The 24,910-nt window shown below is 44.9% G+C and overlaps 1 protein-coding gene across 1 annotated transcript; it reads left to right on the top strand.

Moving 5' to 3' along the window:
- The first annotated feature begins 905 nt into the window (after positions 1-905).
- Positions 906-1,835, top strand: LOC122925606 (olfactory receptor 1019-like). Its single transcript, XM_044276963.1, has one exon. It carries the CDS (start codon positions 906-908, stop codon positions 1,833-1,835), a length of 930 nt encoding a protein of 309 aa, XP_044132898.1.
- Positions 1,836-24,910: the final 23,075 nt, after the last annotated feature.

Below are 24,910 nucleotides of genomic sequence, written 5' to 3'. Positions count from 1 at the left end.
AACGGATCCGCACGCCTCCGCGCGGCCAGGCGGACACCTGTCCGTGCGGAGGCGAGCGGAGCGGAGGCTGAACGCCGCCAGACTGATGCAGTCTGAGTGGATCCGCTCCATTCAGACTGCATCAGGGCTGGACGGCTGCGTTCGGGTCCGCTCGTGAGCTCCTTCAAACGGAGCTCACGAGCGGACCGACGAACGCTAGTGTGAAAGTAGCCTTACCTTGGCCATGTCTCTGAGTATTGCACACCTTGTGCTTTTGGGCACTCCAGTGATGTTGCAGCTCTGAAATATGGCCAAACTGGTGGCAAATGGCATCTTGGCAGCTGCACGCTTGACTTTTCTCAGTTCATGGGCAGTTATTTTGCGCCTTGGTTTTTCCACATGCTTCTTGCGACCCTGTTGACTATTTTGAATGAAATGCTTGATTGTTTGATGATCACGCTTCAGAAGCTTTGCAATTTTAAGAGTGCTGCATCCCTCTGCAAGATATCTCACTATTTTTGACTTTTCTGAGCCTGTCAAGTCCTTCTTTTGACCCATTTTGCCAAAGGAAAGGTTGGCAAAAGTTGCCTAATAATTATGCACACCTGATATAGGGTGTTGATGTCATTAGACCACACCCCTTCTCATTACAGAGATGCACATCACCTAATATGCTTAATTGGTAGTAGGCTTTCGAGCCTATACAGCTTGGAGTAAGACAACATGCATAAAGAGGATGATGTGGTCAAAATACTCATTTGCCTAATAATTCTGCACTCCCTGTATATCAGCCAGATTGGGAGGGACTTCTAAACCCTTAGTACTGGGCCCAACAATGTGATAAAATGGCCCTGTTCAAGAATTATCAGTAGAAAGTTCCATACCGTACATAATCTGTTTCCTTTCTTTCATGACAGACACTAAAGATGAATGACTGTAAAAACAGCACAGTGACTGAATTCTACATGACCCCATTCTCCACCTCCAGAAGAAATGAAATTCTTATATTTACTGGGTTTTTATTCATGTATCTGCTAGCAGTGGTGGGAAATCTGATCATCATTGCACTGGTCTGTGGTGTACCCCAACTTCACAGCCCCATGTATTTCTTCTTGTGTAATCTTTCTTCTGTTGATGTCATCTATGTCTCTACTATTCTCCCAAAGATGCTGTCCATCATGTTAACAGAAGACAAGAGGATCTCATTCTATGGTTGCATGATTCAGATGTCCTTCTTCGTATTCTGTGGAAATGCTGAGAATAACATTCTGACCTGTATGGCTTATGATCGCTATGTGGCGGTTTGTTCTCCTCTACATTATTCTTTGATCATGACCAGGAAAGTTAGTTTTATTATAGTGATTTCCTACATGACCTTCAGTGCTATGAATTTCATAGTATTAACCTTAATGATATCTACATTATCATTCTGTTACTCTCACAAGATCAACCATTTCTTTTGTGAGGTAGTAAAATTTATGGCGCTGGCTTCTAGTGACACTAAGATTATGAAAATTATTCTCTCGGTAGAAGACTGTGTGGTAGCTTTTAATTTAATGTTCATTTTGACCTCATATGGAAGGATTATATCCACAGCTTTAAAGATTCGTTCCTATAAGGGACAGCTTAAAGTTTTTTCTAGCTGCTCTTCCCATCTTATTACTGTCCTATTGTTCTTTGGACCAAGCATCTTCATGTACATGAAACCTGAGTCTGAAAATTCTAAAGAACAAGACAAGATTATCTCAATGCTTTATGTGGCTGTGGTCCCAATGTTAAACCCATTTATATATAGCCTGAGAAATAAAGAAGTCCTGGGAGCTGCTAGAAAAATGGCCAAGGAGATTTTTTATTGAATCATGTTATGGACACAGGTTGTGGAAACACTGTGCCAACCGACTGATTTAGCATTGGACAAAACCTAAAGGCATCATTCTGGTAGCTGCTTGGTTTTTACTCTTTAAGCCAGGGATTAGGTTTTTGCTGCAGGGAATGCACCAGGCCACAACATCTTTAAGTAGTCTCTGAGTGGCTGGCTGCTGACCCACTGAGGTCAACAGACACCTATGCACAGCACCAAAAGGACAGGCAAACTAGTAGCCAGTAATAGGCCAATCATCAGGGCAGGCATCAAAGGGTAAATACCGTAATCAGGCACAGGTTGGGTCAGACAGCGAAGGGTCAGAATCCAAGAATCAGGCAGAAATAGGTACATGGGAAGACAATCAGATATAGCACACCTTACCGGGAACTAGTAGACTAATGAACCTTTTACTCAGCCAGAGAATAAGAAAAACAGCACGGCATATATAAGAAAAGCTGATAAACGTGTTTTAATACATTTTTAGGAAAAAAATCAACACAAGAACAAGGGGACACAATGTAAAATTATTTGGGGCGAACCAATGTCAGGAAAAAAATGTACATCAAAAGAGTAGTCCAGGCTTTGGAGAAGTTACCAGCAGATGTCATGGTGTCATAGTAGTCCGAAATGTATATTAATCCAGAAATAGAATGTGCAGTTTTCAAAAGTAAAATGGGAAACCAGAGGATAAAGTGACAGGGTGTGAGAAGTGGAAGCAATTTGGTGTAAACTCAATAAAAGAGATAAATCCATCTAGATTACAATATTTCTCTCATGTAGGAAGCCATTTTTAACCAAAAAATATTTGTTACATGTCTGCACAGACATTTCTCCTGCAACAACAACTGAAGAGGAAATGTAGTGTGGCATGGCAGTCCTGAATGGCTGTCCATGTAATGCATAGACAATCCCTGTACACCAGTGTGGGAGTGTCTCTCTATTCTGGATCATAGAGGTAGGTCCCTATTGGAGACTGCGCTCTGTAATGTCTGAATGTCCTAAGGGGGCATATGGACTGGGGTTCTTTAATGATACAACCCAGTTTATAGATTTGTGTGGGTTACAGATACTGTAAGGTCAATTTCAGAAGGGCTATCCTTATGCTGGATGGTGTCCTGTGCAGTGCTTTAACGTAGCAGGTGTGGACATAGTGTGCCACTGAACTGATTTGACTTAGAGCTATTCCTAGGGATGTTGTTTAAGTAGTTTCCTGGAATTCTCCCTACTACCCCTTACAGGAATATGAATTACTCTGCAGGAATCATTAGATCGCTACCTCTAGGAGCAGTCTCCGTTCAGTGGCTGCTCATCCAAGTGGATTAATAAGTTTGTGGCACCAAGAGGACAGACAGAAGCATGGTTAGAGAGCAAGCTGAGGTCAAGACAAAGTATGCCCAACATGGTAAAACAGGTAATAGGTCATGGCAGGTGACATTTTGTCTAAACAGTTATCAGGCAGAGGTCAGGACAGATGGCAAAGAGTCAATATGGTTATTAGCCAGAGATCTAACACAAGAAGTTAGAATACACAGTAGTGGTACATGTTCACAGGAATTAGACAGGCTAGGAACCTTATTGCTCAACCACCTATATATATATATACCCCTGGGAACCTCTGTAATAGGCTGAGGATATATTAATGTCCAGCTTAATCAATATAAATCAATAAAAGAGGATCACAAAGTCAAAATATAATGTCCAGCAGTATTGATCCCTTTAAAACATAACTTTTACTCTTCAATTTATAAAATAATACCACCGTAGTGGTTCACCAGTGAAAAGTGATAAGACAAACAACAATAATCAAAGATACAAAATGTTCCTGGGAGCTAGTCGTGGATACACCTATAGAGGGGTGAGTGAACACAAGGCAGCTAAGGGGAGCAGTGGGCAAAACTATACTCTCCCTATGCTCACCCTGGCTAAGACCTCAGCCCAGGGACGTCCCCTGATGGTGGAGACTCCCTGTCCTCGTTCCTGGGCTGACTGCCCTGCATATATCCTCCTCTCCAAAAATAACAGAATGTACTCCCCAGGAAGCGGACGGGTGTAGTAATGTGTCCCTGGTAACTAAATACTCTCAGGGGCACTAGTAGATAAAGACCAGTTCAATGTACAGGTGAATTAGATAAATATCACCTCTAAACATAAGGGACCAAGCACAGGGGCATCAAAACGGTGCGTTCCCAGGCTGGTTGAACCATAGGGAGAGTATAGTTTTGCCCACTGCTCCCCTTAGCTGCCTTGTGTTCACTCACCCCTCTATAGGTGTATCCACGACTAGCTCCCAGGAACATTTTGTATCTTTGATTATTGTTGTTTGTCTTATCACTTTTCACTGGTGAACCACTACGGTGGTATTATTTTATAAATTGAAGAGTAAAAGTTATGTTTTATGAGGATATATTAGCCTATGCACACGCTGGGGAAGTGAAATTATCATATGGGAGTGCACACAAGCAGAAGCAGGAAGACGGGAGGTGGATGCCGCAAATGACATAGACCTCAGCTCAAAGGGTGTGGCAATTACTCTACCAGCCTTGACCACCAGGACCACAACATGGCTGCTTTCTTCCAAACACAACACCACCCCCATCCATGGGTTGCTTCTAGTATTAAGTCATCCAGACCAGTGGCAGCCGGTCATAAGTGACAATTGATGCAGATAGTTAGCAGTAATTATTTGCATCTTAATAAGCCGCATTGCCCAGGTCCGATGTGGTGCTGGCAAAAACTGCAGACCCAACCATTTAGCCTTGTAAGCTGCAGAAGCTTTTAAGGGGCCATACCCATCTGGGATGCTGCAGATACTTGTTGAAGTAACTAATAAAATTTAAATTAGGAACAGAAATTTTGGCGGTCACTGTCACTGTAAGCATATTGGTTATGGTCTCTAAAAGAGGGATAATAGCTTGATGGAGGAGTGTGCACCACACCACTAATGCTCCAAAGTAGAGATGAGCAAATTAGTTCATAACAAACCAGGTTTGTTACGAACTTCCTAAAAATTCGTCCACAAGATGAAACTGAAGATTCAGGTTCACTTCAGATGAATACAGTTAAACTGCACGCATTTTACTGCACATCTCAGTGGGTAAAAGCTCGAGGGAGAAAGAAGAATACTCATATGACCCTGAAAGGAAATGAAGGGGTAGTGGGAGAGGGACAGGAATTTAAATGTCAATGAGAACACCTGAAATAATAGTATAAAATGTGGGATTGAGTTTCTCCGGACAATTCAATAAAAATAAAAAAATGTATACTATATGCGATTACAACGTGTGTGTCTAGTTTCCTTGTTGCTCACATTTGTGCTCTGGTGTACTGGCTATAGTGGATTCCATGTATGTTGGTTCCCAGGGGTGATGTGTAGTAACAGCAGTCTGTGTGTTTACTGTCTCTTCCTTGCCTTCCCCTCCCTGTCTCCTGGTTCATGTGGGTTTAAAGTCTTGGCCCGGGTGTGGTCACTAGGTGCTTTATATTTCTGTTTTCTGTGGGCTTGTCTCCAGCCTTGCTGGGTGCAGGTTCTATGCACCTGACCTGGGATTATTGCCTTGTCTGTGTCTCCTTGTCCGCTTCCGTGTCTTGTCTATGTCGGTCTGCATGGGGTCCAGACGTCTGCCTTTCTGTGCCTTGTGTGCAGCTCTGTCTGTTCGCCAAGGGACTAACTCCGCATGGGGAACAGGCATCTGCTAGTTCTGTTTATGCCTTCGGTCAGAGGGCTTCTGGTTTCTCTGGTGGTAGGACATCTCTGTCTTATCTGTATTTGTTCAGTGTCTAGGTCTATGGAAGACTGGCAGGGCTTAACAGCTTCTGATCCTATCTTGTGTATGTTCTGCCTTCAGTGAGAGGGTCCCTGAGGACATCTAGTCTGTGTGCAGCAGTAACCGCCATGTGTCGTTCCACAAGGGGTTCAGGCATCTTCTTGTCTGCTTCTTTAGGCAGCCCTGCCTGTGACTGCCTTGCATCAATTTTGCATGGGTCCAGGCAGCTCCTTGTGTGCTGTTTCCCTTTTGTCTTGTCTGTATTGTGTCCTGTGCGGTTGTGTTTGGGTTCTCATATGTGTGCCTGGGTTCCAGTCCCTGTTTTGTGTGGACTGTTGGTGCTTGCACCATCAGTCTCTGCAGGTAATGGCCAAGTGCACCAGGAGGTGCGACCAGTGAGCCCTCGGCTAAGTTCATCCCCACCATCTGGGGCTCTGTGAAGAAAGAGGCTCACTTAGTCTCTGACCTCTGGGTTTGGCCTCAAGTAAAACCAATGCACCTGGTCCAGTGGTATTTCCTGCCACTAGTCCCTTACCTGATTATCCAGTTTTCTGCCATGTCTGTATCTGGTTATTAAAGTATTCAATTTTGTTCCTTGCCTTGTCTGTCTGACTGCTTGTCTCGTATTTGTTTTTTTAAGATGTTCTAGCAGTCGTTAAGACCTTCGCTAGAACATAAAAATGTGTTTTACAAACCTAAGGGTAGCATTTTAACACTCAGTGAAAACAAGTGAAATACTAGACTGAAATCTGTGCCAGAGCATCTCCAGATAGTTCAGGGTTTTTTTGATTTTGGGAAAATCAATACAAGTGTGCAATGTGTAGTTAAAAATTCAGAGAGTAGTGTTTTAAATACAAACCGGATTCCAAAAAAGTTGGGACACTAAACAAATTGTGAATAAAAACTGAATGCAATGATGTGGAGATGGCAAATGTCAATATTTTATTTGTAATAGAACGTAGATGACAGATCAAACGTTTAATCCGAGTAAATGTATCATTTTAAAGGAAAAATACGTTGATTCAAATTTTCACGGTGTCAACAAATCCCCAAAAAGTTGGGACAAGTAGCCATAACAGGCTCGAAAAAGTTAATTTGAGCATAACGAAGAGCTGGAAGATCAATTAACACTAATTAGGTCAATTGGCAACATGATTGGGTATAAAAAGAGCTTCTCAGAGTGGCAGTGTCTCTCAGAAGCCAAGATGGGTAGAGGATCACCAATTCCCACAATGTTGCGCAGAAAGATAGTGGAGCAATATCAGAAAGGTGTTACCCAGCGAAAAATTGCAAAGACTTTGCATCTATCATCATCAGCTGTGCATAACATCATCCGAAGATTCTGAGAATCTGGAACAACATCTGTGCGTAAGGGTCAAGGCTGTAAAACCATACTGGATTCCCGTGATCTCCGGGCCCTTAAACGACACTGCACCACAAACAGGAATGCTACTGTAAAGGAAATCACAGAATGGGCTCAGGAATACTTCCAGAAATCATTGTCAGTGAACACAATCCACGTGCCATCCGCCGTTGCCAGCTGAAACTCTACAGTGCAAAGAAGAAGCCATTTCTTGTATTAGACAAGAATGGGAGAGCATTCCTATTTCTAAACTTAAGAAACTGGTCTCCTCGGTCCCCAGACGTCTGTTGAGTGTTGTAAGAAAAGGGGAGATGCCACACAGTGGTGAAAATGGCCTTGTCCCAACTTTTTGGGGATTTGTTGACACCATGAAATTCTGATTCAACATATTTTTCCCTTAAAATGGTACATTTTCTCAGTTTAAACTTTTGTTCCGTGATTTATGTTCTATTCTGAATAAAATATTAGAAGTTGGCACCTCCACATCATTGCATTCAGTTTTTATTCACGATTTGTATAGTGTCCCAACTTTTTGGGAATCCGGTTTGTAATTTATTGCCATGGATGTAACTGTGCAGTACCCCAAGATTAAAGTATTGGCCCCATCACAGAGTAGGGAGGGTGGCAGCAGTCGCAGTAGCAGTGACAGTAGTGGCCTCAAAACAGAGTGGGAAGGGTGGCAGCAACAGCAGTGGCAGTAAAGCTGGGTTCACATCACTGTTTATTTTTCCATTCTTCTGAGCTGTCAGAAGAACAAATAACTTTAAAAAAAAAAAAGGCCTCTTTCACACTTGCGTTGTTAGGATCCGGCGTGCACTTCGGTTGCCGGAAGTGCCCGCCGGATCCGTAACACCGCAAGGTAACTGAAAGCATTTGAAGACTGATCAGTCTTCAAAATGCGTTCAGTGTTACTATGGCAGCCAGGACGCTATTAAAGTCCTGGTTGCCATAGTAGTAGTGGGGAGCGGGGGAGCAGTATACTTACCGCCCGTGCGGCTCCCGGGGCGCTCCAGAGTGACGTCAGAGCGCCCCATGCGCATGGATGACGTGATACTTGCGCGGACGGTAAGTATACTGCTCCCCCGCTCCCCACTACACTTTACCATGGCAAACAGGACTTTAGCGTCCTGGCAGCCATGGTAACCATTCAGGAAAAGCTAAACGTCGGTAATGTGCCGAAACAACGTTTAGCTTAAGGCCGGATCCGGATTAATGCCTTTCAATGGGCATTAATTCCGGATCCGGCCTTGCGGCAAGTCTTCAGGATTTTTGGCCGGAGCAAAAAGCACAGCATGCTGCGGTATTTTCTCCGGCCAAAAAACGTTTCGTTCCGGAACTGAAGACATCCTGATGCATCCTGAACGGATTTCTCTCCATTAAGAATGCATGGGGATAATCCTGATCAGGATTTTTCCGGCATAGAGCCCCGACGACGGAACTCTATGCCGGAAAAGAAATACGCAAGTGTGAAAGAGCCCTAAGCCTGTATTTTGAGCTTCCATAAAGTAGCCTCTTTCAGATGGTCAGTATTTGATTTGTAATTTTAGACCAAAAACAGGAGTGGGTTCAAAACAGACAACTCCTGCTTTTGGCTTACAAATACTGATCAAATACTGATACAAAATACTGACCATGTGAAAGAGGACTTATGTTTAATTTGCATCTGTTTTGGCAATTTAAGTCTGAAATCAGTTTTTTCAACAAGGAAAAAAGTCCTGCATGCAGAACTTAAATAGCTTCTTTCACATGGTATTTACATTTCAAGTTTGCATCATGCCCAGTAGTCCATGGGTAACAGAGTGCAGTCCAAGTATGCCACCACCTGCTGGTTGAGGTTCTGCTGCATGTCCTGCTGCTGCTGGGTTGTTTCTTCAGTAGGCGGCTGATGAAAACTGCTCATCAGAGACTGCAGACTGAAGTTGCTGCATATAGAGCTGAACGGTAGTCGCACCCCTAGAGGAGTCTGTGCTGGCCGGTAACTGCTGACTGTCCTCACAAAGCTCATCCTTGCTGAAAGCAGAGCAGGCGGCATACCTTACGTGGCTAGCAGAAGTAGCAGAAAAAGAAAGAGGCAGGTTCAGGACAGGTGAAGGCACAGAGGCAGTTCCTGGGCCATGCCAACTAAGCATGGTGTCACAGGAAGCTACCAATTCCTGGCTGTGTGCATCTGTTGTCGCTTGAGATTATGTTAGAGGGCGAGTCAACCATTCCAGTACAGCTGGATTGTTGGTCAAAACACGACAGTGACAGTGGCAGCTTTGTCCTGTTGCTGCGGCTGCTGTTACACCGACCTTTCTTCTGTTGCTACTTGTGCTAGCTACAGCAGCATTTTTGCCACTGCCCATTCCCTTTGAGGGCCCAGGCAACTATCTGTCAGCCAAAGTGTACAGTAACTGTATCAGTAATGTAACAGCAGTTGAACAAGATAAACGCGACGATATATTAGACCGCCCTTAAATATTAACTGCAAATGTGTCAGCAGTTCAACAAGATGCAGACGCGATATATTAGACCGCCCTTTAATACTGAGGCACAGTACTTCATATATCAACTAAAAGATTAAAGGGATTCTGTCACCTGGATTTTAGTGACAGAGCTTTTAACATCATCACATCAGTCTGCTCGTTTTGTATTAAAATATACTAGTATTACTACCCTAAGTGTTGTCATTTGTCTAGAAATCGCTTCTATTAATATAGAAATTACCTGAGTAAGGTGCCCAAGGGGCTGTCCCTCCGGCCGTTGGAGCCCAGACGCGCCCCTTCTCCTGGAGCCCAGCACCGCCCCACTGCTAATTTATTCACTCCTCATTGCCGGCTGGCGCATGTGCAGTGCGTTCTGTGCAGGCCGATTCCAGGCCCTGACATGTGTATCCACGCAGTGAGCGTTGCTGGGCTCCGGTAGAAGGGCGTGTCTGGGCTCCAACGGCCAGAGAGACAGCCACTTGGGCACCTTAGTCAGGTAATTACTATATTAATAAAAGCGATTTTCTAGACAAAGGACAACACTTAGTTATGGCCGGACTGAGGGGCGTAGCCTTAGGGGAGGGCATCATGACGGGGGTTTGGTTTAGAGAGACCCCAGTTAGTGGGTTAGGTGGAGTTTAGAGGGATGGGAGGAGGAAATGGGGAGAAAGGGGGATTGGGTGGTTTAAGCATAGGGGTGTGGTTAAGGGGTTAAATAGGGAAGCAGAGAGGAGAACGGGGGCCATTTTGTGCGATCCTGAGAAGAGCTGGTACCTGTACAGAGAGCGAGTGTCAGTCATGGAACAGCTAGAAGAGACCATTGCTAGGTTGCGGGCAGCGGCGGAGGTCTGCGACGCCGACTGGATTCATGCGCAGGTGCAGAAGATGCTCCAGGGGGCGGCGGTGGCTCCAGCTGGGCCTCAGCCAATGTTAATCCGCGCTACAGCCCGGAGGCTTCTCAAGCGTCTCAGCCCCCCACCAAGGCTCAGCGCCGCAAACGGAGCCCTCAAGGGACCCTCCGGGGGGTCGGCGGGGACCGCTTCCTCAAGTACTCCCCGGCGTGGGAGGAATCCGGCTGGTAGGCGGAGCCTGCGAGGTGGTCGGGCCCGGTCACCTCGGTCTTCAACGATGGACGGCGGGGGAGATGGACCAGGTGCGGGGGTCTCCAGCCCTGGATCGGAGGCGGAGACCTCCCAGCGGGTGCAGGACGTCGGGAGGAACGGGGCTGCCGCAGTTTCCAGGGTGCAAGGAAAAGGAAGCTCTGCCCACTCTGCTACAGCCCGGGAAGATGGATGTCCTAACGTCTCTAGCCTGGGGCTGGCTAGGGGACTAGAAGAAGAGGGGCAACGCGGAGGAGCGATCTGCTGGAGTCCGGATCTACGGCTGGTGGGGACACAGCACCCAGGCAGCCAGGTGAGGCCTCTTGGGGAACGTTAGCGCAGATTGTTCGGGGGGCTGGGGGTGTTGGGGGGTCCCCAGTAGATATTAGCAGGGGTTTAGGGCAATTGTTAGGGGGGCTGGCGGGTTTGCTTGCTGGGGTATGGGGGGGGCGTCTCCGTTACCAGCGTGGGGGGTGTCCTTTTTTTCTGGGGGAGCGAGTGTGGTTGGGGGGGCCAGTTTAGGTGTAGGGTCTACGGTAGCGTCAGTGCACACGCAGGCGGGGGGGCGGCGGAGGAGGAGACGGTGCGGATGGATGATAGGGGAGGTATATGTCTGCTTTGAGGGCCCATTGGGGGCGCATTTGAAGCAGGAGGTGAGGGAAAATATTTGGAGGGGGGGAGTATGTGGAGATTTTTTCCTTGCTTCCCTTAGACAAATTTAACCTGGATAGGGTGAGACGGGATGAGGGTAAGAAGGAGGAGGAAGAGAAGCGGAGGTACCGGCTGATACCGCGGATGTTTACAAACTGGCTGCAGGCGTTCGCGATATTAGCGAGCATGACTGGGGAGAAGGCGCCGGAGTGCTGTTCGGCGTTGTTTTGTTATTTGGATGCTGTTGGTGAGGCTTATAGGGTGTATGGGGGGATGGCGTGGCTGCGGTACGACGAGCAGTTCCGGCAGCGGAAGGTGGTGCGTCCCGAAATAAAGTGGGACCACAAGGATATAGCCTTGTGGTTAAAGGTTACTGCGCCGGTGAGACAGGGCCAGTCCTTTCGGGGAGATGCAGGAGGCAGTCCAATGTTGGGTCTGCATCCGCGAAGGGGCTTTGTTTCACATTTAATGACGAAACATGTAAATTCGGAGCAAAGTGTAAATTTAAACACGAGTGCTCGGGGTGCGGAGGGTCACACGGGGCGGCGCGGTGCTTTAGGGACAACAGACAGAGGGGGGGAACTTCAATAGCAAAGGGGGAGACGCCGGTACGTCTGGGAAGGATGGGCCCGTTTCTACACAGGTATCCGGATAAGGAAGCGGCAGCCTTATTGTGGGAAGGTTTTTTGGTTGGGTTTAGGATCCCGTTTGTTCAGTGTGAAGCGGTGTTGGTTTGTTCAGTGTGAAGGGTAGTGTTGTTTGGTGTTCTGGATTGCGCCAGGGGCGTACACAAAAATCATTGGGCCCCATAGCAAGAATCTGAATTGGGCCCCCTAACTCCGCCCATTACCCACCCCTGGCCGTGGCTCCTCCGCTGCCACACCCATTTGCTAATAAGTAAAGAAATACAATGTATAAATAACCTTTTAAAACTCTTATGGATAAATCATAATTTTTTTTTATAGAGGGAACCGCATTCCTCCGCCTTCACTCACAGGTGCCGCGATCAGCATTGATCGTGGCACCTGGGGGGTTAAATGATGGGGGCTGTGCACTGTCCAGAGACATTACATCACATGTGACTGATATCTGCCGCTCCTCTTATAACGCTCCAGTGCTGATATAACCTCCAGAGACATTACATCCTATGTGATTGATATCAGCCGCTCCTCTTATAACGCTCCAGTGCTGATATAACTTCCAGAGACATTACATCGTATGTGACTGATATCAGCCGCTTCTCTTATAATGCTCCAGCACTGATATAACCGCAAGAGACATTGCATCCTATGTGACTGATATCAGCCGCTTCTCTTATAACGCTCCAGCGCTGATATAACCGCCAGAGACATTGCATCCTATGTGACTGATATCAGCTGCTTCTCTTATAACGCTCCAGCGCTGATATAACCTCCAGAGACATTACATCATACATATGGGGGTGAGGGCTGGGAAAATTTGAAATGCCACTGATGGGGGGGGGAGTCACTGGGAGACATAACTTCTTGCTTTGCATGAAGTATAGGTGAGATAGTCAGTGGGCAGGTCTGTGAAGGGCTGGAACAGCAGGGGGACACAAGATGTTCTCTGGCAGCAGTTTCAATCAGGACTCTGACTTCCCTCCCACAGTAACTTACCCCATTGTTGCTGTGTAGGAGGACCGGTGAGGGACTGAACTTTATACTGGAGGCACAGTGACACCGGAGGTCAGAAGGTGCAGGGTCTCCATTATCTCCTGCTGCTGCCTCGGCTCCTCTGGCTCCGCCCCCTCCTCACACATGAAGGAATATCACACTGCAGAGAGGAGGAGGGGGGGGGAGCTGTCTGCTCATGTCAGATCGGTAAAGTTTACTTTGGAGAAAGGAACAATCCCTGCACGGTACTGTGCTGTCCCTTTCTCCAAAGTAAAACTAAATGCAGTCCAGCAGCAGAGAAGGAAGAATGGTGGTAGCTGGGAGCCGGCCCTTGCTTCCATGCACTCCGGGCCCCCCCCTCCCACGGGCCCCATAGCAGCTGCGTGGTCTGCCTATATTGGCAGTACGCCACTGGATTGCGCTATGTGCCCGGTGCTGAGTTTACGTGAATACTGGGATGGTAGGAGGAGCTTTTGTTAGTGCATGAGGATGATTCTTTTTTGTCGCGTTTTCAGTTTGCGGCGGTCTTTTCGAAATGTTTGGTTCGGTTGGGTTTGGGGCCTGACGGGTATTAGAGTCATTCTTTTAGAATCGGGGCGGCAACGGAAGCGGCGAGGTGGGGGTTGGGCGACGAGATTATAAAAAGGATTCGGCGGTGGGAATCTTTTCGGTTTAGATCGTATATTCGTTTGCATAGTTTGTAAGGGAACGGCCGGGGGGGCTGGTAGGAGGACGGTTTATGTATGCAATGTCATTATTGGTTGTTCTTGGTTTGTTTTCTTTGCAGATGCAGTGCCGGCCCTAGTGTGGATCCTCGGACATTCGTATGTCTTTTGGGGGGCTGTCCGGGCAGCGGTTCGGCCGGATGATCAGCAGTTGGGGTTCCCGAGATCCATGGCGGTGGTGAGATGGCTAGGGCGGAGGGGTATGGTTTGGGCGGGGGTGTTGCCGGAGATTCACAGGTTTGTGAGGCAGGATAGGGCACCCGAAGTGTTGGTGTTGCATGTGGGCGGGAATGACCTGGCAGCGCGGCCGTTCCGCGAGTTGTTGCAGGGCATTAAATTTGACTTGCTGAGGATATGGGCGTTGTTCCCACGGATGGTGACGGTCTGGTCCGATATAGTTCCTAGGATGGTGTGGAGAGATGCACGGTCAGTGGAGGGTGTGAACAGGGCCCGTGTTAAGGTAAACCGGGCAATGGGTCGGTTCATGGCCAGGAATGGGGCGGTGGCAGTGAGGCATATGGAGCTTGAGAAGGGTGTGGGGGGGTTTTGGCGGGCTGACGGTGTGCACTTAAATGCGGTTGGTCTGGACATGTGGAGCTTAGCAATCCAGGAGGGTATTGAGGTGCCCTTGCGTTTGTGGAGGAACGCACAGACTTAAGGCGGTCAAGTCTTCGCGTCGGTGGTGGGGGGAGGTCCTTGAAGTTGGTCATATTCACAGAGGAGGATGCTGGGAGGGCTCCATGGTTGGGGCTGGACTCCCAGTGGTGACGGATTTTAAAGGGGCCATTCAGTGGTGCTTCTGAGCTGGAGGGCAACGGCTGGAGGCAAGATGGCTCACCCAGTGGGGTATTTGCAGTTGTTTGGGGGCTTCAAGGACCTCCCCTCGGGGGGAATTGTTATTTATTAAATGTTATGTTTATAAGTTAAAAAAAGACGGCTGCTGTGGCCGATTTATTCCAAGCCCGGTGTCTGTGTGTCATTTTGGGGCAGGTTGAGTAGAGATATGGGTGGAGATAGCTTGCGAGGATTGGGGGAAAGAAAGGGGGATTGTTAGGCGTCGGACGGCAGATAACCAATACCTCCGTCAAGTTATGGCAGGACTGAGGGGCATAGCCTTAGGGGAGGGCATCATGACGGGGGTTTGGTTTAGGGAGACCCCAGTTAGTGGGTTAGGTGGAGTTTAGAGGGATGGGAGGAGGAATTGGGGAGAAAGGGGGATTGAGTGGATTAAGCGTAGGGCGGTGGTTAAGGGGTTAAATAGGGAAGCAGAGAGTTGAACGGGGCCATTTTGTGCAATCCTGAGAAGAGCTCCCGCCCACCCTCCCTTTATTGAGGGGTTAGTGGGAAGAGGTTTAGGGTGTAGAGGGGCAGGTGGGGTTGTTTAGGTGTCACGGTGGCTGTGGCGGGGGGAGGTCCTTGAAGTTGGTCATATTCACAGAGGAGGATGCTGGGAGGGCTCCATGGTTGCGGCTGGACTCCCAGTGGTGACGGATTTTAAAGGGGCCATTCAGTGGTGCTTCTGAGCTGGAGGGCAACGGCTGGAGGCAAGATGGCTCACCCGGTGGGGTATTTGCAGTTGTTTGGGAGCTTCAAGGACCTCCCCTCGGGGGGGGGAATTGTTATTTATCAAATGTTATGTTTATATGTTAATAAGAGACGGCTGCTGTGGCCGATTTATTCCAAGCCCGGCGTCTGTGTGTCATTTTGGGGCAGGTTGAGTTGAGATATGGGTGGAGATAGCTTGTGAGGATTGGGGGAAAGAAAGGGGGATTGTTAGGGGTCGGACGGCAGATAACCAATACCTCCGTCAAGGGTAGTAATACTAGTATATTTTAATACAAAACGAGCAGACTGATGTGATGATGTTAAAAGCTCTGTCACTAAAATCCAGGTGACAGAATCCCTTTAAAGTGGATTTTAGTGAGAGAGATTTTAGCAAGATAGCATACAAAGAGTGCCATTATTTGCCACGTTTGCAGCCTCCATACCTCGCCTTATGGGAAGAGGATTTGCACTGTGTACTGATTGTTGTTAGATGTACTGCAACTCCTATTTTGCACTCCAAAAAATACATTTATTCTTGTACCTTTGGCCTGGTTTCCTGACCTCTACCACACCATACTCTGGTCGTTGAACCACTACACCTCCTGCCAGACACCCTCACAACCACCAACATCAAGGGCACCCCAAACTACCAATCAGACAGGAGCCCCAACCACAGGGAGCTCCACAAGGGAAGGAAGGGTGCAGTCTCCTATCACTGTGTCAGCCCTGGGGGGCGAGAGACGGAAAGTTACCACTGTCACACAACTTATAGTCAGAGCCACTACCACACCCATCCTCCTCTGTAGCTTCTCAAGGGCTCTCTGCACATGGCTATGGTGAATGGATTCTGTATGCTCAACACTGATAAGCATTATACACAGACTGGCATTCGGAGGCTTATTTGACAAGAGAACAGTAAAATGAATAAATAAAATACATTAAAAAATGAATTTACAGTATACAGTATAAGTTCTGTGGAAGTTTAGTTACACTTTAAGTCCATGTAAACTAAAGTAAAAGTTAATAAAAAAATAAAGAAAAATACCCTAATAATTATTAAGATAAGAGGTCACAGGAGTAAATCTAGGTTTCTGTCTCTAAGGTATTGATACATGTTTAAAATCAGGAGTAAAAAGTGAGTCAGCCTCTTTACACCATACATCCCTCTCACACAGGCTTGCAGTGCTCTATGAACCATTCCCATTACTAGTAAGTATCATTATTTTACTATTTAACAAACAGTTTGATTAGAAGGGAGTATTTTTTGCACTCAATTTTGAAGGAAAACTTTTTAGTTACTATTGGCTGTAAGGGAGGTTTCACACATTACTTATTTTGGAGAGAAAAAAGTGCAGTTTTTGTGGCCTTTTTTCATGTACTTTATGTTTTTTTAAGCGAAAACCAGAAGTAGATTCAAAAGGTACGGGACATATAAAGGAAGAACTAGTAATTTTCCATCCTGCTGAATCCACTTCTATCATTGGCTCAAAAACTGCATCAAAACTGTATAAAAGAAACTGCACTTGCTTAAAAAAATAATCCATGTGTGAAGCCACATTAGAGGTCCCTACACATATGATATCGGTTTGGATTTTTATTTTATTTTTTTGGTTTACCAAAAAAAAGCATAGAAACCGCTTTTGCTTTATTCAATAACTTTTGTGTTATGGCATTTTTTTTTGTGCCGTTTTTTGCAAGACTAATGTTTGAAAAAAAAACACTACCAATTACAGATGTAGCATCGCTAGCGCTCACAGTGGAATCGCGTGAGCGCAGAGCGATATCCTGTTTTATTAGCTACGAAGAGCGTAAAAAGAATAAAAAAATTCAGGGTGCAATTTGGGTTTGTAGCAGATGGCGCATGGACCTGCAGTTTAATATGGTAGTAGTTGTACGTAATGTAGTAATGAATGGCCCCTGTGACTTCCCCATAAAATATAAATGAAAAATAGAAATATATAAAAGGATCCATAGAAGATAAAATTCAGTTTTCTGTGACAATAAATAAAATACCTACAGTATAATATAGGTCTATACTAAACAGATCGCCGGTCCTGGCCAGCGAACGCTCAATAATGACTAGTCTGTAGTCTGTATAGAACAGCCATTCACAGGACCCTATATATTCATATATTGCACATACTGTATATCTGACTAGTCACATGTATGATCATAGTCATCATGTCACCATTATCATCATAATACCGTATGTGCAGATCACTGCTTTCAATTCAAGTAATGACCTTTATTTGAGTAAGGCTCTTGAGATCGATCTGAAATATTCCAAATGGTACCTAATAATAATAGAATTGAATACAATCTCTAATACATCCAGTATTATGATGATAATGGTGCATGCAGCACATAAAAAATGTGAATAATCAGATATATGGTTGTTGCTCCATATCTAACTATCTGTCTGTCTATCACTCTGTCTATTTGTCTATCTGAGTAATACAGTAGCATCGCAGGATCATAGTGGGAGTAGTACTGTATAGTAACCCCTTAAGGACTCAGCCCTATTTCACCTTAAGGACTTGGCCATTTTTTGCAAATCTGACCAGTGTCACTTTAAGTGCTGATAACTTTAAAACACTGACTTATCCAGGCCATTCAGTTTTTTTCATCACATATTGTACTTCATGACACTGGTAAAATGAAGTCCCAGAAATTTTTTTTTTTTTTGCATAATAAAATACAAAATTTACCAAACATTTGGAAAAATTAGCAAATTTCAAAGTTTCAGTTTCTCTACTTCTGTAATACATAGTAATACCCCAAAAATTGTGATGACTTAACATTCCCCATATGTCTACTTCTTGTTTGAATTATTTTGGGAATGATATTTTATTTTTTGGGGATGTTGCAAGGCTTAGAAGTTTAGAAGTAAATCTTGAAATTTTTAAGAAATTTACAAAAACCCAATTTTTAGGGACCACTACAGGTCTGAAGTCACTTTGCGAGGCTTACATAATAGAAACCGCCCAAAAATGACCCCATTCTATAAACTACACCCCTCAGGGTATTCAAAACTGATTTTACAAACTTCGTTAACCCTTTAGGTGTTGCACAAGAGTTATTGGCAAATGGTGATGAAATTTGAGAATTTCATTTTTTTTGGCCTAATTTTCCATTTTAACCCATTTTTTCCACTAACAAAGCAAGGGTTATCAGCCAAACAAGACTGTATCTTTATTGCCCTGACACTGTCATTTACAGAAACACCCCATATGTGGCCGTAAACTACTGTACAGCCACACAGCGGGGCGTAGAGTGAAAGGTGCGCCGTATGGTTTTTGGAAGCCAGATTTTGCTGGACTGTTTTTTTGACACCATGTCCCATTTGAAGCCCCCTGATGCACCCCTAGAGTAGAAACTCCATGAAAGTGACCCAATCTAAGAAACTACACCCCTCAATGTATTCAAAACTGATTTTAGAAACTTTGTTAACCCTTTAGGTGTTGCACAAGATTTAATGGAAAATAGAGATACAATTTCAAAATTTCACTTTTTGGCAGATTTCCCATTTTAATATTTTTTTTTCCAGTTACAAAGCAAGGGTTAACAGCCAAACAAAACTCATTATTTATGGCCCTGATTCTGTAGTTTACAGAAACACCCCATATGTGTTTGTAAGCTGCTGTACGGGCACACGGCAGGGCGCAGAAGGAAAGGAATGCCATACGGTTTTTGGAAGGCAGATTTTGCTGGACTGTTTTTTTTTTACACCATGTCCCATTTGAAGCCCCCATGATGCACCCCTAGAGTAGAAACTCCAAAAAAGTGACCCCATTTTAGAAAGTACGGAATAGGGTGGCAGCTTTGTTGGTACTAGTTTAGGGTACATATGATTTTTGGTTGCTCTATATTACTCTTTTTGTGCGGCAAGGTAACAAGAAATAGCTTTTTTGGCACGTTTTTTTTTTGTTATTTACAACATTCATCTGACAGGTTAGATCATGTAGTAATTTTATAGAGCAGGTTGTCACGGACGCGGCGATACCTAATATGTATACAATTTTTTTATTTATGTAAGTTTTATACAATAACTTTGTAAACTTTAAAACCAAAAAAATGTTTTAGTGTCTCAATAGTCTAAGAGCCATAGTTTTTTCAGTTTTTGGGCGATTATCTTGAGTAGGGTCTCATTTTTTGTGGGATGAGATGACGGTTTGATTGGCATTATTTTGGGGTGCACATGACTTTTTGATCGCTTGCTATTACACTTTTTGTGACGTAAGATGACAAAAAATTGCTTTTTTTACACCGTTTTTATTTTTTATTTTTTACGGTGGTCACCTGAGGGGTTAGGTCATGTTATATTTTTATAGAGCCGGTCGATATGGACGCGGCGATACCTAATATGTATACTTTATTTTTATTTATGTAAGTTTTACACAATGATTTCATTTTTGAAACAAAAAAAATCATGTTTTAGTGTTTCCATAGTCTAAGAGCCATAGTTTTTTCAGTTTTTGGGCGATTATCTTGAGTAGGGTCTCATTTTTTGCGGGATGAGATGACGGTTTGATTGGTACTATTTTGGCGTACATGCAACTTTTTTGATCACTTTTATTACCTTTTTTGGGAAGTAAGGTGGGCAAAATTTCAATTTTCTCATAGTTTTTATTTTTTTATTTTTATGGCGTTCACCGTGCGGGGAAAGTAACATGACTGTTTTATAGATCAGGTCGTTATGGACGCGGCGATACCTAATATGTGTAGTGTATTTTATTTTTTTATTTTTATTCAGTGATAAATGTTGTTTTTTTATCTAAACTTTTTTCACTTTAAAAAAAAAAAATTTGACCCAGACCCACTTGGTTCTTGAAGATCCAGTGGGTCTGATGTCTGTATAATACAGTACAGTACACCATATAGGGTTCTGTACTGTATTTTACTTACACTTTGTCTGAACAGATCTATGTCTTTAGCATAGATCTGTTCAGCACCATGGACAGCAGGACGCCTGAGCAGGCGTCCTGTTGCCATGGGAACCTTCCCCGTCTGCCACAACTTCACAGATGGGGAAGGGTAAGCACAGGGCTGAGGGGGGCTGTCGGGGGGCTCTCTCCCTCTCCATAGGGGGGCTGCAAAGGCACAGCAGCCCCCAGATGGAGAGGGAGGGAGCTCCCTGACCGATGACAGTTAACCTTTTCCATACAGGAAAGGGTTAAACGGCTGACATCTGCACAGATGTCAGCAATCTGCTGACACCCTGGTATACCCACTAGAAGCCAACAAATTTTCAAGGGGAGGCAGGCAGGGGATCGCGATCCCGCCTGCCGCACCGCCCGCCTCCCGCAACACCCCCACCGCCTGCGACACCCCCCCTCCCCCGCACCACCCGCCGGCATAAAATCATGCAGGGGTGCAGGGGGGGGGGGGAATCTTTATTTTAGGCACTCAAAAGTTTCTGATCCCCGCGGTCAGGGACCGCGGGGATCAGAAACTGCAAAAAGCGCAGCAAACCGCAGGTCTGAATTGACCTGCGGTTTGCTGTGATCGCCGACACGGGGAGGGTCACATGACCCCCCCCCCGTCATTGTGACAGGATGTCGGCTGAATGATTTCAGCCGGCATTCTGTTCAGATTAACCCCAGGGGCGCCGGAATCCCGATTTAAAGTTAGGACGTACCGGTACGCCCTGAGTCCTTAAGGACTCGGGAAATAGGGCGTACCGGTACGCCCTGCGTCCTTAAGGGGTTAATAAATCTGTCCAGGTCTGTGTCTATATCATACTGGCACACTCCAAACCAAGTATGATATTAATAAGCAAAGTTAAAAAAATAACAAAGAATACAATTTTATACTGTATACCTAAATATAAAAGACAATTGTGCAGCAATGAATGTCATATGTGAACCAGACACAGACATACATGTGTGTATTAACGTGTATGTCTTATACACGTTGTATAGTGTGTATAGTATATGTGTGTGTATTAACGTCTATGTCTTATGTATCAGATGATATGGTAGATCGCTGTTTATACAGTCCCTGACAAAAGTCTTGTCGCTTGTGTACAAATTGACCTGAAGTGCCGCTAAAATATATTTCTAATCAAGATTTTGTTACAAGAAATGGGTCATTTTAATCCCAACAGCTTTTGTAATAATGTTTCAGTACAAAACTAAACTGACAAAAAGTATTCTAATATTCACAGCTTGGTAAAGCCCATTGAGTCAATTTTTGCCAAGACATAAGTGTTGTCGCCTTGTCATATGAGCTTCACCTGTGACTAATAATGGATCAATTAGGTCTCAGGTGTGTATAACAAGAACCCCAGTACACTAGACCTTCACATCAACTGCAACTAGACCTCTGCAAACATGCCTAAGATTCACCCGGAGACTAAAGTGTTGATTATCAAGAGGCTGAAGACCAGATCCACTGCTGATGTGGCAGACACCTTCAGTGTGTCTCAGCGTCAAGTTCAGAGGATAACAAAAAGATTTGAAGAGACGTTTTGGACAAGGCCAGGTCAGGACGACCCTGCAAGACAACTGCTCGAGAGGACAGTTTGTTGGCTCGAAAATCCAAGGCCAGCCCATTTTCCACTGCAGCAGAGCTCCACGAGACCTGGTCACCTGAAGTCCCTGTGTCAACCAGAACAGTTTGTCGGATTCTGTCTTGAAATGGCCTCCATGGTCGAATCAGTGCCCATAAGCCAGCCCTAAACAAAAGACATTTGAAAAACCGTGTGGCATTTGCCAAGGCCCACAGCCTGCTAAAAGGATGGACACTGGAAAAGTGGCAGAAGGCGGATTTTTCAGATGAATCTTCTGTTGAATTACACCACAGTCGCCGCAAATATTGCAGGAGACCTACTGGAACCCGCATGGAGCCGAGATTTACCAAGAAAACAGTGAAGTTTGGTGGAGGCAAAATCATGGTCTGGGGTTACATCCAGTATGGGGGTGTGCGAGGGATCTGCAGGGTGGAAGGCAACATCAATAGTCTAAAATACCAAGAAATCTTAGCTACCTCTTATATTCACAACCATAAAAAAAGGCCAAATTCTGCAGCAGGATGGTGCTCCATCGCATACTTCCATCTCCACATCAAAGTTCCTTAGGGCGAAGAAGATCAAGATGCTCCAGGATTGGCCAGCCCAGTAACCAAACATGAACATCATTGAGCATATGTAGTGTAGGATGCAAGAGGAAGCATGGAAGACGAAACCAAAGAATATTGATGAACTCTGGGAGGCATGCAAGACTGTTTTCTTTGCTATTCCTGATGACTTCATCAATAAATCGTATGAATCCTTGCCAAACCGCATGGATGTTGTCCTTCAAGCTCATGGAAGTCATACAAGATATTACATTTGGATCTCACAGCACCACTACTTAATTTGCTGACATATTTTGGGATTTGCAGTAAAGTTGTTCAATTTCTGTATAGGGGACAAAACTTTTGTCTTGCCAAAATTTGACCTTTCTGTCTTGATTAAATGATAAATCTTTTTTTAGTGAAACTAATTTATTTCAGTGCATTAAACATCATTTGGGAGGCTTTAGCTTTTCATATGAGCTATTTCTAACACCAATGAATTAATTAAAAGTCAGGTTAATAGCAGGAGTTTCTACAAAATAGAGAAGCGACAAGACTTTTGTCAGGGACTGTATGTATTGAGGGGGTAGGGGGCACATCATCTGTGCATTGTGATACTGTACCTGCGCTCCTCTGTAACATCCCCAGGTCACACTGGGCCAGGTGACAAACTCAGTTCAGTATATTATGGATTACGTTGATGTTCTCAGGTTCACATATACAGTCCTGCATTAAGATACTGGGGTGGAGGATGTACAAGCCACAAGTGGGGTGCGCACACACACATCACCTACAAGCACTAATGTACATTTTACAGTTGTTGTTTTTTTTTGCCTAGATTGATGTAGCAGAGCCAGGTTGGTTGTTAAGCAAGGAGATACTGTATTACACATCGATGGATATTACTCCATCATTAAAGCCTCTGACAGTTACCAAAGCAGGCAGCCCTCAGATAGTTCAATGACAAATTTGGCACTGCTACATCTGTCCAGGTCTGTGTCTGGTTAACACTTGACATTCATTGCTGCACAATTGTCTTTTATATTTAGGTATACAGTATAAAATTGTATTCTTTGTTATTTTTTACACTTGTGTAGCGCTTATTAATATCATACTTGGTTTGGAGTGCGCCAGTATGATAAAGACACAGACCTGGACAGATGTAGCAGAGACAAATTTGTCATTGAACTCTCTGAGGGCTGCGTGCTTTCCTAACTCTCAGAGGCTTTCACAATGGAGTGTGCCAGCCAGTGGAGTTACTGTCTCGATCTCCTGAAATACCTTTAAACGAGGATTATGGATTAAATGTAATTGTACAATTATGTGTGTACGGTATACAGTCCTGATCAAAAGTTTAAGACCACTTCAAAAATGGCAAAAAATCATATTTAGCATGGCTGGATATTAACAAGGTTCCAAGTAGAGCTTCAACATGCAACAAGAAGAAATGGGAGTGAGACAAAACATTTTTTGAGCATTCAATTTAATGAAAACAACAAATAAACTGAAATAGGCTGTTTTTCAGCTGATCAAAAGTTTAGGACCACACCTCCAAAAAAAGCTAAACACCACCAAAACAGAAATCCAACTTCCAAACATGAACTCAGTAATGAGTAGCTCCGCCGTTATTGTTGATCACTTCCAAAATTTGTTTCGGCATGCTTGATGCAAGCGTTTCCATGAGGTGAGTCGGAACATTTCTCCAAGTGGTGAAGACGGCCGCACGAAGGCCATCTACTGTCTGGAACTGTTGTCCATTTTTGTAAACTTCCCTTGCCATCCATCTCCAAAGGTTCTCAATTGGATTTAGATCAGGGGAACACGCAGGATGGGCCAAAAGAGTGATGTTATTCTCCTGGAAGAAGTCCCTTGTCCTGCAGGTATTGTGTACTGTAGCGTTGTCCTGTTGAAAAACCCAGTCGTTACCACACAGACGAGGGCCCTCAGTCATAAGGAATGCTCTCTGCAACATCTGGACATAGCCAGCGGCCGTTTGACGCCCTTGCTCTTCCTGAAGCTCCATTGTTCTACTGAAGGAAAAAGCACCCCAGACCATTATGGCGCCCCCTCCACTGTGGCGCATAGAAAACATCTCAGGTGGGATCTGCTTGTCATGCCAGTAACGTTGGAAACCATCAGGACCATCAAGGTATAAAAAAATCTCATCAGAGAATAAAACTTTCTTCCACCTTTGAATGTCCCATGTTTGGTGCTCTCTTGCAAAGTCCAAACGAGCAGTTCTGTGGCATTCAAGGAGACGAGGTCTTTCAAGATGTTTTTTGTTTTTGAAAGCCCTTCAGTCTCAGATGCCATCTGATGGTTATGGGGCTTCAGTCAGCACCGGAAAGGGCCTTAATGTAGGTCGAGGATCGTCCAGTGTTTTGACGGACAGCCAATTGGATCCTCCGGCTCAGGGCTGATGACATTTTTTGGGTCTTCCACTTGACACTTTTTTGTTCCATAACCCTCAGGATCATTTAAGAAATTCCAAATGACTGTCTTACTGCGTCCCACCTCAACCGCAATGGCGCGCTGTGAGAGACCCTGCTTATGCAGTTCAACAACCCGACCAAGTTAAAAAAGGGAGAGTTTTTTTGCCTTTGCCATCACAACGTGTGACTACCTGTCAGAAAATGACAATGAATCCACATCTTTGCACAGATTTGGCCTTTTAAAGGCATGTGGTCCTAAACTTTGGATCAGCTGAAAAACAGCCTGTTTCAGTTTAATCGTTATTTTCAATTAATTAAATGCTCAAAAAATG

This window comes from Bufo gargarizans, chromosome 2, assembly GCF_014858855.1.
Source record: "Bufo gargarizans isolate SCDJY-AF-19 chromosome 2, ASM1485885v1, whole genome shotgun sequence".
Lineage (NCBI taxonomy): Eukaryota > Metazoa > Chordata > Amphibia > Anura > Bufonidae > Bufo > Bufo gargarizans.
This window is presented reverse-complemented; position numbering and strand designations above follow the sequence as displayed.

Bases quoted from the DNA above. Each gene is read 5' to 3' on its own strand.
- LOC122925606 (XM_044276963.1), top strand. From the start codon at position 906: ATGAATGACTGTAAAAACAGCACAGTGACTGAATTCTACATGACCCCA.